The sequence below is a fragment of the Oncorhynchus tshawytscha genome, linkage group LG28 (assembly GCF_018296145.1).
Source record: "Oncorhynchus tshawytscha isolate Ot180627B linkage group LG28, Otsh_v2.0, whole genome shotgun sequence".
NCBI classification, from domain to species: domain Eukaryota; kingdom Metazoa; phylum Chordata; class Actinopteri; order Salmoniformes; family Salmonidae; genus Oncorhynchus; species Oncorhynchus tshawytscha.
In genome coordinates this window covers 37866860-37883318 of record NC_056456.1, presented here as the reverse complement: position 1 = coordinate 37883318, position 16459 = coordinate 37866860, and the positions used below count along the sequence as shown (strand labels likewise).

Here is a 16459-nt window from a genome sequence, read left to right as displayed (position 1 = left end):
ATAACATTTGAATATTCAAATTAATATTGAACTCAATGAAATACATAGTCAATTTGTGCATGACAAATTCAAGGTTATGGAATTCAAATTCAATTTCTGTTGGCACTGAAATCACTCCTATGCAACCGCCTGCCAACCACAAACATGCATCAAATGATGGCTATCAGTAAATCTGTCAAATAAAATTGGATGGTGCCTTAAAGTAGGCAGAGTCAGTGGTTCCCAACCTGTTCCATTCCTGGCACCACCAAATCACTGACAAAACCTCTTGACAGCTTTTCGCGGAGTCGCGGAATGTTTTTAGCAGGAAAACTTGGCGATCAAATTTGGTCAATTTTAGCAGTGAATATAAGACATAAAAGGCGTATTATTAATAATAATTTGTACTGTGCAACGTAATGTAAAATGTATTTAATACCATTAATTAAAATCCCCAACTGTTATTAATTTTGGAAGAAAAAAAAAAGCGGACGGTCCACAGGTTGAAAACCATTAATTAGGCAAACGTGAAAAGTTAAATGACAAAACATGTTTATAAGTAGGCCTACCAGCCTATTATTCCACTTTGTCAAAAAAATAATGCACCGTGTGGATAATCTATATTTATACAAGGGAAGGAACGTTTCCACCCTTTCTCAGGAAAACGAAAGTTATCAGAATGTACAATCTTCGATAGACTTTCAGTATTGACAGACAGAGATTTGACTGCGCGAAGAAGAGTCGACAAAACGGTAAGACGATGCTTATTGGGTAACAATCGATCAAATTAACATGTAAAAGGTTGAATGTATGTTTCAATATTATTGGGCAAAATATTTAAATTGTTTTGTCGAAATTATGTTAAAGTTGTGGCGCAGCAGGTGTTAACATGACTCGTTGATTATTATCTTGGGGGTAAAACTGATGATCAAAAACAAATCCTTGTTCACAAGTAGTCTAGTTTGGTCAAATCCTCGTTGTCTCGATAGAAAAGTGAGAAACTGTTTTATACAGTTTTGCAGGTCATAGAAATGAATTCCAAATCAGTTACCTCAATATTCATTGTAAGTAGTTTTTCATAGGCTAACTAGAGCGGTAGCCTACTTTGGAAAGCCATGAGCCCAACCATAACTTTCGATGAGGCGTTGGCTAATTGAAAGTGAAAGTATGCTGATCAGGCTGCTGAATCATATGAATGGTTTGTAATGATGGCGTGTTTTTGATTGCAAACAGATCGGCTACATCAAGATGAAGTGTCCTGGCTGTGGTCACCAAGTGGAAAAATCGTCAAAATTTTGCAGTGAATGCGGGTTGAGGTTAGCTGCTCAAATTTGCACCACAGGTAATATGATATATTTGATTTATTTATTACTATTTTCAAGTATGTAATATATGAATAAAGCTATCATATTTGGATGCTTACACTTAGCCCAAGATGTCCGTTGCTCATTAAGGTCCAAGGACTATATGTTATTTTCAGGGGTAGACTGGCTCTGGCAGCCAAATAGAGCACCACAGTATGAGTCATAATACCCATAAAACCTAGCGGTCAAACAGGGAAATGGCTCCAATCATTTTCCACCATTCATTTTTCCCAAGAGGGATTTTAGAAACACCAAACATAAGGGCTGTTTTTCATGAAGGCATACCCTGGTGTGACTATTTGATAAGATGACTTTTATCAATATATTTGCCTGTATTTAGCCCCAACAAATGAAATGCTAATTAGCTGCTAATGTGGCTATCATAAAGAACTACAAATGCCATGATGATCTGGACGAGACTGTCAAATTGAGGTAAAGGTAAGAATGTCTGGATTAACTATCTAATGTTTGCTAAATGTAATAATGAAGAAATTGGCTACATTTATTTACATTTACAATTCTGTGAACTGTCTTGGGATATATTGATAAACGTCACTGTTTCCGAAAGAGATTTACATGTTTATCAAAACGTCATGCCAATGTTAGCCTACATGAAACAGAGCCCTTTTAAGTGTTATCAAAATCCAACATGGGGAAAAGTGAATGGTGTAAAAAACGATTGGAACCATTTCGCTGTTTATATGCTCACTGTTTGCGTCTGCATTTTTTTTCCTATGACAACTGAGAAATGAGAGATGAGAAACATTATTCCTTAGTTGTTCATTTTCTCAAAATCTTAAGGTCTTATTTTAAGTAGTCGAACATGTTATTACTCCAACCTCATGAAAGTGACAAAATGACACATTTTAATTTGAGTCAAAAACTAATTTATATCGAGTGCCTTTGATTTGACGGCATGTACAATTTCTCTGCCAAATGACACAACCTAAAGAATTGCAGGAAATTAGCTTGAAAACTACCTAATTTTCTCTCCAATGCCAAGAGGCGGGGCTTTAAAATGTTCTTTCCCAAATCCCTGAGACATGGTTCATCCGGCTAAGCACTGCAGAAGTCATAGTAAAACTCCTTGTAGGCAATATTTATCTCACTTGAGTTTTGTTCCTATTATGAGAGGGAGTTAATTTCCTATCACAAAAAAAGGGTCCCGGCCCCACAAGTTTGAGCAGGTCCTGCGCCAGAGCAAATCAGTTGGTCAGGCATTTAAACTCCATGGTCGGGCCCCAGCCTCCTTTAAGGAGATGTAAAAATACAATTCATACAAATGGGTGGGGTTGGAATTCAAATTTCAATTGTTATAGAGCATTTAAAACATGTAATCACATAATACATAACCAGGACCATGTTTCACGTGTTGACGATCACTAGGCTTCCTCATTAACCCTACATTGATCTCTTAACTCCAGCGCCGTGATATTTGTATCATGCATGGCCTACTGCATGAAATAGCGAAATACAGAAAGATTTCAATTAAATTTGAATGCTTTTTACTAACAACACTCCTCTAAGCTGTTCATATTGATATCTCTTTATAATAGGCTAATGCACATCTTTGTTCGCATTTGCAGACCAAGGCTAGATCAAATCAAATCAAATCAAATTTATTTATATAGCCCTTCGTACATCAGCTGATATCTCAAAGTGCTGTACAGAAACCCAGCCTTAAACCCCAAACAGCAAGCAATGCAGGTGTAGAAGCACGGTGGCTAGGAAAAACTCCCTAGAAAAGCCAGAACCTAGGAAGAAACCTAGAGAGGAACCAGGCTATGTGGGGTGGCCAGTCCTCTTCTGGCTGTGCCGGGTGGAGATTATAACAGAACATGGCCAAGATGTTCAAATGTTCATAAATGACCAGCATGGTCGTATAATAATAAGGCAGAACAGTTGAAACTGGAGCAGCAGCACGGTCAGGTGGACTGGGGACAGCAAGGAGTCATCATGTCAGGTAGTCCTGGGGCATGGTCCTAGGGCTCAGGTCCTCCGAGAGAGAGAGAGAAAGAGAGAATTAGAGAGAGCATATGTGGGGTGGCCAGTCCTCTTCTGGCTATGCCGGGTGGAGATTATAACAGAACCTGGCCAAGATGTTCAAATGTTCATAAATGACCAGCATGGTCGAATAATAATAATAAGGCAGAACAGTTGAAACTGGAGCAGCAGCACGGTCAGGTGGACTGGGAACAGCAAGGAGTCATCATGTCAGGTAGTCCTGGGGCATGGTCCTAGGGCTCAGGTCCTCCGAGAGAGAGAGAAAGAGAGAATTAGAGAACGCACACTTAGATTCACACAGGACACCGAATAGGACAGGAGAGGTACTCCAGATATAACAAACTGACCCTAGCCCCCCGACACATAAACTACTGCAGCATAAATACTGGAGGCTGAGACAGGAGGGGTCAGGAGACACTGTGGCCCCATCCGAGGACACCCCCAGACAGGGCCAAACAGGAAGGATATAACCCCACCCACTTTGCCAAAGCACAGCCCCCACACCACTAGATTAATTCAGACAGTAATTAAATAGATTGGGTTTCCCGTCCAATATAGAATTGCCTCTATACATCTTCCTACTTCACAAAATGTAAAAAAAAAAAAATAACAGGCCCGTTTTTACCACATTCTTGCTGACTGTCGAGTCTACTTCCTCTCCCCCTCTGGCGCTTGTTATCACCAGTTTACTTATTATTACACCCATTATTAGTTCAGTTTGTGTTTCATGTTTATACGCTACTCATGTTTGTTATATTGTTCGATGTTCCGTTTATTATTGAACTCAACACCTGCACTTGCTTTCCAACTCCCAGCGGATACATTATAGAATACTGCCTCAACAAATGGAAGCAACAGGGATTTATTTGAATTTCATAATTTTTTTCTGGTGACGTCGGGTCCAAGGGCCACTATCGCAGCACCGGGGATGCCTCAGCTGGCTCGTCAGGCTTCCCGTACCTCAGCTGGCTCGTCAGACTTCCCGTACCTCAGCAGGCTCGTCAGACTTCCCGTACCTCAGCTGGCTCGTCAGACTTTCCGTACCTCAGCAGGCTCGTCAGACTTTCCGTACCTCAGCTGGCTCGTCAGACTTTCCCATACCTCAGCAGGCTCCCGCGCCTCAGCCGGCTCGTCAGGTTCTCAGGCCTTGGTTGGCTCATCAGGCTTCCATTGTCGAAGCTACCGGAAATGCCTCAGCAGGCTTCCGCGCCTCAGCCGACTCAACAGGCTCCCACGTCTCTGCCTGCTCGACAGGCTCCCGCGTCTCTGCCTGCTCGACAGGCTCCCGCGTCTCTGCCTGCTCGAGGCGACCTGCCTGGTCCTCGGGACTGTTCCCCTGGTCGGCGCCCTGCGGCTGGAGCCGTGCGTCAGAGAGGGGGTACTGTCACGTCTACTCCCTACTCCCGCTCCCCCTCTCCGCTGGTCGACGTCACCAGTTTAATCATTATTACGCACTCCTGCCACCATCGTTACGCGCACCTGCGCCACATGAGACTCACCTGGACTCTAATCACTTCTATGATTACCTCTCCTATATCTGTCACTCCTTTTGGTTCCTTCCCCAGGCAGTATTAGTTCAGTTTTATGTTTCATGTTTATACTCTACTCGTGTTTTGTTATATTGTTCGATGTTCCCTTTATTAAACTCACCATCTGCACTCGCTTTCCGACTCCCAGTGTATACGTTACACCGACATGAGCCTTTTATACCTCCCATGTGCATGTGTGCGATGTAGATGGGCGTCTATTTTAATAAATCCATATATATATTTTTACACACTATATCACAAAGAAACCTATTCTTTAGTTTAGGCAGGTCCTAAGAAACATAAGACTTAATATAAAATAAAAATGGGGAATATTTTGAGTTCAACTATGTTGCTTGTCTGTGCAGCCTAGGCTGCGCCATGGAAATTAAATCAAAAGTTCTTATTTTGTTCATTAAACTGACTATACACACTTACATTCCCCTGCGCTGATCACAGGCAACACACCCATATAGTTATAGTAATATTTAATATAATGTAATACAATCATATAGCGGAATAACAACAGAATAACATAGAAATAACTTGTGGAACCGCTGTCAAAAAAGTGTTATTTATCACACCGTGCGCTTACCAGTTATTTTAATAAATCCATTGAATATACGCAATCACAAAGAAATCCGTTATTAATTTGTCCTAAGAAACATTATAGTACTAATAAAATGAACTCTGAGGGCTAGCCGCATTGCCATGATCAGCAGCAACTAAGTATTGTTTTTGACGAGTGGAGTTTCAGCGCCCCTCGTTGCAGAAGATGAGGCATTCTTTTTAAACCAATGTCTAATATCCATTTTGAAGGTAGCCATGGTTACTGATCACCGAGGCACACTGTTGTGTTTAACTAACCCACCCGCTGCTAATTTGAACTGGCAGTAAAAAGAGACGTGACTTCATGATGGATATCATAGATCTCAAACCCTGTCAGTCATAATTACCTGAGCCATATTTAATTTAACAATACAATAATTTTTTTGAGGTAATTTAAACATTAAATGTCCTATACCATACATAAATCCGTGTTATGGTTAAACATATATCTCATTACTATTATTATACATTTTTTGGGATGGGCCAGGAGGTAGATAGGGCAGGGCAGGCCCCCTAAGGCCCACCCATAATGCCGGCCACTGCTGCCAGGAGTATGCATCCCGTATCCTTGGGATGTCCCTACCCTAAACCCTAACCTTAACCCCTACCCTTAACCTTACCCTAAACTTGTTTTTAAATTACTCACAAATGCTGCCATTAAGTCAGAATATCACCTTAACCTTTTTGCATTTCAACTTTAATGGGGTGATGTCCGAATTGGAAGCCACCAAGGATCCCGTTTCAGCATGCACACCCATGCAGGAGCTGCTTCTGATCACGTGACCTTACCCAGAAAGGCCCTATGTATACAGCATTGTCCAGAACAAGGAAGCAAATCAGTAAAAGGTCAGAATGGTTTGCATGTCTCTATCACAGGTAGTTAATGTGGATCTAAATGACTTTACCCTCCATGTCAGGTGGGACCACTTCAGAGCATCAAACATCTGTGGTCCGTGAAGCAGAGCCCCAGAAGGAGGCTGCGCCACTGACGTGGGCAGGGAACAAGACCGACGCGCCTACGAAACACTCCAGTGAAGAACCAGGGGGCAATGTCAAGAAAAAGGTCCCAAATCTCCACTAGAATATAGAGCATATGCAGAGTCAGGATTGTTTTACACACCGGTAGTTCAAAATTCGGTAACACTTTACTTAAAGCAGATGGGTAATGTTGTTTCATTTCCTGTTATGAGCATTCATACGCCTTTTTATAATGTCATCTTATTAAAAAGGCTTCTAATATTTAGGTTTTTTGTAAACACTTTTTAAATGACTCAACATCTGTCGTTAAAGTCAGAGTATCATTATTATGAGACGATAAGAGATTTACAATTATATATTTGTTTAAACAGAACCAGTCACACTTTCAATTTGTGACGTTAGGATGTGACCAGACGTGGGTTTTAAGTCAAGGGAACCCAGTGAAATTAGCATGGAATGGGAACGCTTTAATGGGCAGGGCTTATGAATCAGAAATGCTGATCCTTAATGATTTATGTGTTAAAAGGCCTCATTTTTGTATACATTGTTCATAGAGTGGAGGCTCTTCCAGCGCTATTGAGCTGAGCACTGACACACGTCAAGAGAAAGATGAGTTGTCTGTCAGTGAGAGCTCTACTTCAGTGGTGGATGACCCTCCTGTCAACACCACTACACCTACTGGCCCTCCTGTTAACACTGCCACACGTACTGGCCCTCCTGTCAACACTGCCACACCTACTGGTCCTCCTGTCAACACCACCACACCTACTGGCCCTCCTGTCAACACCGCCACACCTGCTGGCCCTCCTGTCAACACTGCCACACCTACTGGCCCTCCTGTCAACACCGCCACACCTACTGGCCCTCCTGTCAACACTGCCACACCTACTGGCCCTCCTGTCAACACCACCACACCTGCTGGCCCTCCTGTCAACACCACCACACCTACTGGCCCTCCTGTCAACACCACCACACCTACTGGCCCTCCTGTCAACATTGCCACACCTACTGGCCCTCCTGTCATCACCGCCACACCTACTGGCCCTCCAACCATACCTATAGCCTCTCCAAACCCATCCCCACACCAGACACTGCCAGAAGACCAGGCCAAGGGTCCATCGAAGGCAAACGTAGACGCACCAGTGAATGAGCCAAACCAACCTAGTCCTACATCAGTCACACAGGCCTCATCCACACCCGAGACAGCTGATCAGAACACAGGAGGACGTGCCTCAGACCCAACTCAACCAGCCAGTAAACTCTTGGATGAGGAAGACCTGAAGGGGACGTCACACGGGTCAACGGAGCCATCAAAAAGCCTTGATGGTGAAGGCAACACAGAGGTTAGAGTTCTGAATGAACTGAAGACCTCTAGTAACCAGACCGACGAGAATATAACAAATGAAGCAAACTCAAAGAAGTGTGTTGACCAATCCCAAGTATCCCTTGGTGATCAGAGGGGTTCTGACCCAACAGATGAGCCAAACACTAGTCAAAAACAATCTACTAGTCCAGCTCCCTCAGTAACACAGGAGGTGCCTGAGAAGACATCTAAGAGAAAAGATCAGAACAGAACAGAACCTGCCTCAGGTCCAAGTCAATCAGTAGGGCAGTTGTCATATAAAGACGTTCTGGTGGGGACCTCTCAGGAGACGGGAGATCTGTCCAGGAGGCAAGGGGTTGGCGACAGTAACTACAGAGACCAGAGCAGGAAAAATGAAGCAAACTCACAGAACTTTGTTTTTGGATCCCACAAGGCAGAGGTAATACATATATTTATATTCTGTTATTATTCAGCATGTGGAATGAACTGTGTTTTTGTTGTACTGTAACATTCTTGAACTTAATAATTAGGCTGGTGACAAGCCTCAAGAATCAAGGCAAGCGACTTCCAAGCCAAACAAGGAACCAGAGAAGCTGAGTTATATGGGTGGTGGAGATGCATCCAAGTCATCTACTATTGACGCCACAGTTGCAGGGAAAGATCTGCCTCTGAACCAACGTAATGAAGACTGCTTCCAACATCAGCCACTGCCACCTCAGCTGTAAGTTCAGTATAGTGAATCAGTTCCTTCTTATGTTTAAGTGTATGTTTCCTGTTACATTTTAATCTTCACCAACCAGTAGTCCCAGTGCCAATTGTAACATGTTTGCATTTGAAGAATTTTGTCATTTTATGTCTTCTTTGGCCATGGGTTATGCAACATTGGGAAGGACAAGTGCAACTTTCCTGGACCCAGTGTTGGGAGGGAACAACCATCTAAGACTAGTGTAACTATCTTGGACCCAGTGTTGGGAGGGAACAACCATCTAAGACTAGTGTAACTATCTTGGACCCAGTGTTGGGAGGGAACAACCATCTAAGACTAGTGTAACTATCTTGGACCCAGTGTTGGGAGGGAACAACCATCTAAGACTAGTGTAACTATCTTGGACCCAGTGTTGGGAGGGAACAACCATCTAAGACTAGTGTAACTGTCTTGGACCCAGTGTTGGGAGGGAACAACCATCTAAGACGAGTGTAACTGTCTTGGACCCAGTGTTGGGAGGGAACAACCATCTAAGACTAGTGTAACTATCTTGGACCCAGTGTTGGGAGGGAACAACCATCTAAGACTAGTGTAACTATCTTGGACCCAGTGTTGGGAGGGAACAACCATCTAAGACTAGTGTAACTATCTTGGACCCAGTGTTGGGAGGGAACAACCATCTAAGACTAGTGTAACTATCTTGGACCCAGGGTTGGGAGGGAACAACCATCTAAGACTAGTGTAACTATCTTGGACCCAGTGTTGAGAGGGAACAACCATCTAACACTAGTGTAACTATCTTGGACCCAGTGTTGGGAGTGAACAACCATCTAACACTAGTGTAACTATCTTGGACCCAGTGTTGGGAGGGAACAACCATCTAACACTAGTGTAACTATCTTGGACCCAGTGTTGGGAGGGAACAACCATCTAACACTAGTGTAACTATCTTGGACCCAGTGTTGGGAGGGAACAACCATCTAACACTAGTGTAACTATCTTGGACCCAGTGTTGGGAGGGAACAACCATCTAACACTAGTGTAACTATCTTGGACCCAGTGTTGGGAGTGAACAACCATCTAACACTAGTGTAACTATCTTGGACCCAGTGTTGGGAGGGAACAACCATCTAACACTAGTGTAACTATCTTGGACCCAGTATGTTTTGGGTGCCAGAATATCATAACATTTAACAGCAGAAAAAGTTGATCATGTAAATTGAAATAATTTAATGTTGAATGTTATCATGATCAATTAGATTTTGGAAATGAAATTAAACGTTTTCTCTTGTTACTTTTCTTCCAAAAAGTCCACCAAGAACACAACATGTCCCTAGGAGTGATGACCTCACCGTCTATTTCCATGCTGTCATTTCCAAAGACTTCAAACTGAACTCAACTGACCGGATATTCTTAAGATCTGGAAGTCTTTTTGGATCTTGGGACATAGATGGCCCAGAAATGTTTGTCACCCGGTATGGTCTTTAATTCAAATAATGTAATTGTGTGTAGAAGGATATTAGTATACCCTGGATACATTACTGAAATACCTCACTGTCATTGATCAAAATTATAATCTTTTTAACTGATAACAATTTCAAGATGGATGTTTAGACCAGTTGTACATTATCTTCATTCAACTTATATCAACATGATATTTAGTCACATATTTTCTGTTGTTTACACAGAGTTTTGGGGAAAGATAGCGTCCTTGTGGCAGGACGAATGGTGATTCCCGACAGGAGTAAGATTGAAATTCGCTCCATACCCTATAAATATTTTGTTTATAGTAAGTGGAATGGGAAGCACTATGATCACGGTACATATGAGCACATCTACCAGACAAACTCCAGGTATATTGTCAACAGGTGCCTGTCCATCAATCAAGATCTTTTGACACATGAAGGTACAGTTGAGTGTCTAATTCCAAATACTGCACTTGCAATTCCAACACATTTTGTTGAGATAAGGTTAGACCAGGGGTGGGCAACTGCTGGCCTGCGGCCCCTTTTGAAGTCCCTTGGATACATATCCTAAACTTATTTGGGGGGGAATTCAGTCGGGGTCTCAATTTACTGTTGCAAGTGAAAATAGTAGAATACACAAGGTGCAATTTTGAAATGTGGTTGTGTATCAGCAGTTTTTCTCTTATGGCCGTCACTGATAGTCAGTCAATTAGCCAATGTCAGCAAAAACAAATGTCTTGCTAAGTTAGTTTAGCGTCCATCTATCATGGTCGAATTGATTTAGTGGCAAAATGAGTAGAATTGCATGAAATTTGTTAGAAAATTGCAAAATCTGTTATTTTCTACAGGGTTTTTCTTGACTATTTTCTACATTGTAGAATAATAGTGAAGACATCAAAACTATGAAATAACACATATCGGATCATGTAGTAACCAAAAAAGTGTTCAAAGTAGCCACCCTTTGCCTTGATGACAGCTTTGCACACTCTTGGCATTCTCTCAACCAGCTTCATGAGATAGTCACCTGGAATGCATTTCAATTAACAGTTTTGCCTTGTTTAAAAGTTCATTTGTGGAATTTCTTTCCTCAATGCGTTTGAGCAAATCTGTTGAGAAAAGGTAGGGTTGGTACACAGAAGATAGTCCTATTTGGTAAAATACCAAGTCCATATTATGGCAAGAACAGCTCAATAGTTTTTTAATTTAACCTTTATTTAACTAGGCAAGTCAGTTAAGAACAAATTCTTATTTACAATGACGGCCTAACCCGGACGACGCTGGGCCAATTGTACGCCGCCCTATGGGACTCCCAATCTCGGCCGGTTGTGATACAGCCTGGAATCGAACCAGGGTCGTTAGTGACAACTCTAGCACTGAGATGCAGTGCCTTAGAACGCCTCGCCACTCGGGATCAAAGAGAAACGACTGTCCATCATTTTTTTAATGACATGAATGTCAGTCAATCCGGAGAATTCATGTGCAGTCGCTCTCATGAGGCCTGCCACAGGAACTGCACCTCAGATTGCAGCCCAAATAAATGCTTCACAGAGTTCAAGTAACAGACACACCTCAACATCAACTGTTCAGAGGAGGCTGCTTGAATCAGGCCTTTATGGTCGATTTGCTACAATGAAACCACTACTAGAGGACACCAATAGGAAGATACTTTCTTGGGCCAAGAAACACGAGCAATGGACATTAGATCGGTGGAAATCTGTCCTTTGGTCTGATGAGTTTCCAACACGTGTGGTTCCCACCGTGAAGCATGGGTAGGAAGTGTGGAGTGGAGTGCTTTGCTGGTGACACTGTGATTTATTTAGAATTCAAGGCACACTTTTAACCAGCATGGCTACCACAGCATTCTGCAGCGATACACCATCCCATCTGGTTTGTGCTTAGTGGGACTATTATTTGTTTTTCAACAGGACAATGACCCAACACACCTCCAGGCTGTGTAAAGGCTATTTGACCAAGAAGGAGAGTGATGGAGTGCTGCATCAAATGACCTGGCCTCCACAATCACCCAACCTCAATCCAATTGAGATGGTTTGGGGTGAGTTCAACAGCAGAGTGAAGGAAAAGCAGCCAACATGTGCTCAGCATATGTGGGAACTCCTTCAAGACTGTTGGAAAAGTATTCCTCATGAAGCTGGTTGAGAGAATGCAAAGCTGTCATCAAGGCAAAGTGTAGCTATTTTGAAGAATCTAAAATATATTTTGATTTTGTTAACTTTTTTGGTTACTACATGATTCGATATGTGTTATTTCATAGTTTTGATGTCTTCACTATTATTCTACAATGTAGAAAATAGTAAAAATAAATATATATAATAATAAAGAAAAACCCTTGAATTAGTAGGTGTGTCCAATCTTTTGACTGGTACTGGTAAATAAATAAAGGTGACATTCTGTACTGTCGCCTCATATATAAAACATTTGGCCTCATATCCAAAATGCTGGAATATAGAGCCAAATTCAACTTTTTAGCTAGTGTCCAAATAAAATAAGTTGGTGTATATTTTAACAAAACTGTGATATTCTTTCTCTTAAGGGGAATGGCACCAGTATGACGATGTCATATATCCAGAACCAAAACAAGACGTTTTGTCACGTGTTACAAACTTGTTTCAGTGGTGGGATAACATCAATAGCAACTTAGTAAAGGGAAGACAGCTGGCTGGAAAGGTGATGTTGGAAGGCATATTTGATCTTCTGAGAACCTGGACTGAAGTGAATGTGAGGAGTTTCTTTTCCCAGCTTCAGCAATTCTTCACCACATACAGCTATCCCTGTGTCTATGACGGTGGAAAGACACCATGGCAATTATCGTTTGGAGAAGAACAGGTATATTTAAATTGGACATCGATAGAATGCTGCATTGCATGTATAGTGCTTATAGAAAGTCTATACTCCCTGAACTTTTTTCACATTTTGTTGCGTTACAAAGTGGGATTGAAATAGATTGAATTGTATTTTTTTTTATTGATCTACACAAAATACTTGATAATGTCAAAGTGAAAATAACATTTTACATATTCATTTAACTACACTATCTGGTGTGAGCCCTATTTGCCTCGTGCAGCGTGACATCTCCTTCGCATAGAGTTGATCAGGCTGTTGATTGTGGCCTGTGGAATGTTGTCCCACTCCCCTTCAATGTATGTGCAAAGTTGCTGGATATTGGCGGGAACTGGAGCACGCTGTTGTACATGTCGATCCAGAGCATCGGAAAAATGCTCAAAGAGTGACATGTCTGGTGAGTACGCAGGCCATGGAAGAACGGGGACATTTTCAGCTTCCAGAAATTGGTAGATCCTTGCGACATGGGGCCGTGCATTATCATGCTGAAACATGAGGCGATGGCGGTATCTCTGCATCGAAATGGCCATCGATAAAATGCAATTGTGTTCGTTGCCCGTTGCTTATGCCTGCCCTTAACATAACCCCACCGCCACTCTGTTCACAACAGCAAACTGTTGAAATCGGGAAGAGCACACTTCTCCAGCGTGGCCATTGAAGGGCAGCATTTGTCCACTGAAGTCGGTTATGACACCAAACTGCAGTTACGTCAAGACCCTGGTGAGGACAAAGAGTATGCAGATGAGCTTCGCTGAGACCGTTTCTGGCAGTTTGTGCAGAAATTCTTTATTTGTGCAACATCAACATGAACTCCACTCTGGTGGACATTCCTGGAGTCAGCATGCCAATTGCATGCTCTTAAAACTTAAGACATCTGTGGCGTTGTTCTGTGACATTGTGTTGTGACACAACTGCACATTTTATAGTGGCCTTTTATTGTCCCCAGCACAAGGTGCACCTGTGTAATGGTCATGCTGTTTAATCAGCTTCTTGATATGCCACACCTGTCAGGTGGATGGATAATCTTGGCAAAGGAGAAATGCTCACTAACAGAGATGTAACCAAATTTGTGCCATTTTTTGGGGGGGTTGATAAACAAGATTTTTGAGCATATGGAATATTTCCGGGATAATTTATTTCAGCTCATGAAAAATGGGACCAACACTTCACATTTTTGTTCAGTGTAGAGCATAGAGCGTTGGACTAGTAACCGGAAGGTTGCAAGTTCAAATCCCCTAGCTGACAAGGTACAAATCTGTCGTTCTGCCCCTGAACAAGCAGTTTAACCCCCTGTTCCTAGGCTGTCATTGAAAAATAAGAATTTGTTCTTAACTGACTTGCCTAGTTAAATAAAGGTAAAATAAAATATAAATAAAATGTAAATCTGCTTGAAAATGTAATGCAATTGACTTGAAAATTGCTGGCTAGCCACGATCCCCAACACCTTGACAAAGCAATACAGGTGTGAGACTTAGCTAATAAGGTGTTTCTAACGTGTTGACTTGGGGGGGAAGAATACTTATCTAATCAAGGTATATTAGTGTTTTATTTTCATTAATTCTTTAAAAGATGTAAGAATTTTTCTTCCAGTTTGAAATTACAAAGTGTTTTGTGTAGATCGTTAACTGAAATAATTAAGTCAATTTGAATCGGGGGGGGTGGGTGGGACTAGTAGACTTTCTATAGGCATTGTAGATATACATGTAATTGAATTAATGAAACCGCCCAGGACTTTAAATCTATAGTTGTCATATTCGTGTGTACAGTCAACTAAATGAAACATGCGTACGCACACACAAACACAAAATAGTTTCCCCGTTGTAAAATGTAAGTCTGTCTTTTTTTTTTTTTAAATGTGAGGCCATAGAAAGTAATTATGTTTCAACTGCGAAGTAATATGTTGAGGGATTTCTATTTCCACTTATTCCCTCAGGTGAGAAAACTCATGAAAGACTTCATGGAGGAGAACCTAGATCCTCAGTCCCAAAAGGGCAGAGAAAAGCATGAGGTTTTTCTCTCAGACCCACTGAAAGCAGGAATTATTATCCTGATTGTGTACAACAAGTACCGATTAAAAGAGGACAACGGAAGTCAACTCTCTCATCTTTGTCAGCTGCTATGCCTGCCAAAAAAGCCAAGAGACGATTTCCTTGCTTACTGGACAGACTTCACCCAAGGCCTACCCAAGCATATTAGGTATATGTTCATTGTCTTTTAGTCAGTTAACCTTGAAATCCGGAGGTTATTATGAATGTCAAGCTAATATGTGGTTATTTGTATACACATAGTGTTGCAGAGGAAGTTAAGTCGCTATGCAACGTTGCAAGAGAGGGGAGTGTTGTGAGCTGGATCTTGGTCATCCCTCTCCTGCATCTGCTTCGAGGGGACAGCAAGCCCTTTGAGCCCGTTCCACCCACCATGGATCCACCGTTTGCCACCTGGGCAGGGCTTAAAGAGATCCGAACAAAAGACTCCTACAGAGACACAAGGTATGAATCTGTGAAATGTCGACTGAGATTGGTTCCAAAGCTGGAGTTTAAATGGAACTTAAAACTACAACAGTTTTTTGATAAGCTGCATTTCAAACTTGTATCAGAAAACCATTTCCTTCCCACTGTAGAATATTTTATTGGTCATGTTTAATATCTTAATGAGACTCTTGACTGTGAATCCAGGGGCCTGATGAAGGTCATGACAGAACACAAACACCTGGTGGAGGTGGATCATCTACTTGTGCGCTCCTGGATGTGTCTGCTACAGTTGGAAAACTTGATGAGCTTTATATCAGCCATCCATGTGGGTGTCTTGGACACTCTTCAGCAACTCCAGTTCAGTCTCAAGTCTGTAACGTCTTACTACACCTATGGGGTATGTGTCCTTGGTTGAAAAGTTATTTCTTGCAACAGTGAGGCAAAATTATGATGTTATGGACTGAGATTGAATTCTGGATGCAGTCCATAACTTTGTGAGTTCATAGTCTGCTTTGATTGAGAATTGCAGCATGTAATCATATCAAGGTAGTACAATGTCCAGGATTTAGTGGCGATATACTGTACTAAACAACGATATGTCATTTATCTAGCAACCAGTGAAAGCGATTTTGTCATATCTTATTGAAATTACTGGACAACACTTCAGGTATGATAAATATGTATACATGATATTTTTACTATGTTATATCTAGAGAAAATATCCAACAATTAAAAGTGACATTCCTTTAAAATATTGTATTATAAATAATTTGAGCTTCATGCAGTTACAGAACATCCTGTAGTGTTCCTTGACCCTCAAGTTATTTGTTGTTGTTGTTATCAGTGATAACAGATATGGAGAATGTTGCTTGAAAACAGCTGTGAGTGTTCTGGGGACAATCTGTAAAGATACTGCTGATTCAGACCGCTGTGAGCTTCCACTGGACTGCCTGCATCTGGTCAGTCTGATTGCAGAAACTGCCGGAAGCTCTCATCCACAGGTACGCCATATGTGAAGGGAAAGTATTTTGTATTTTGTATTGGTCACATACACGTGTTTAGCAGATGTTATTGCGGGTGTAGCTAAATGCTTGTGCTTATAGCTCCCGGCGGTGCAGTAATATCTAACAGTTTCACAACGTATACCCGAAAATACACGTAAATCTAAGTAAG

General features: G+C 41.8%; 1 protein-coding gene across 1 annotated transcript in view; it reads left to right on the top strand.

The window, feature by feature from the left end:
- The first annotated feature begins 672 nt into the window (after nt 1-672).
- Nucleotides 673-16459, top strand: part of LOC112246802 (E3 ubiquitin-protein ligase rnf213-alpha-like) — a 60459-nt gene continuing 44672 nt past the window's right edge. The window contains exons 1-13 of the mRNA XM_042308171.1: nt 673-731; nt 1213-1321; nt 6400-6545; nt 7015-8223; nt 8315-8505; nt 9801-9965; nt 10179-10396; nt 12508-12800; nt 14749-15011; nt 15104-15304; nt 15491-15683; nt 15898-15953; nt 16131-16287. Of these exons, the coding sequence (XP_042164105.1) occupies nt 1228-1321; nt 6400-6545; nt 7015-8223; nt 8315-8505; nt 9801-9965; nt 10179-10396; nt 12508-12800; nt 14749-15011; nt 15104-15304; nt 15491-15683; nt 15898-15953; nt 16131-16287 (3186 nt within the window). The 5' untranslated portion in view covers nt 673-731; nt 1213-1227. The remainder of the gene's footprint in view (nt 732-1212; nt 1322-6399; nt 6546-7014; nt 8224-8314; nt 8506-9800; nt 9966-10178; nt 10397-12507; nt 12801-14748; nt 15012-15103; nt 15305-15490; nt 15684-15897; nt 15954-16130; nt 16288-16459) is intronic.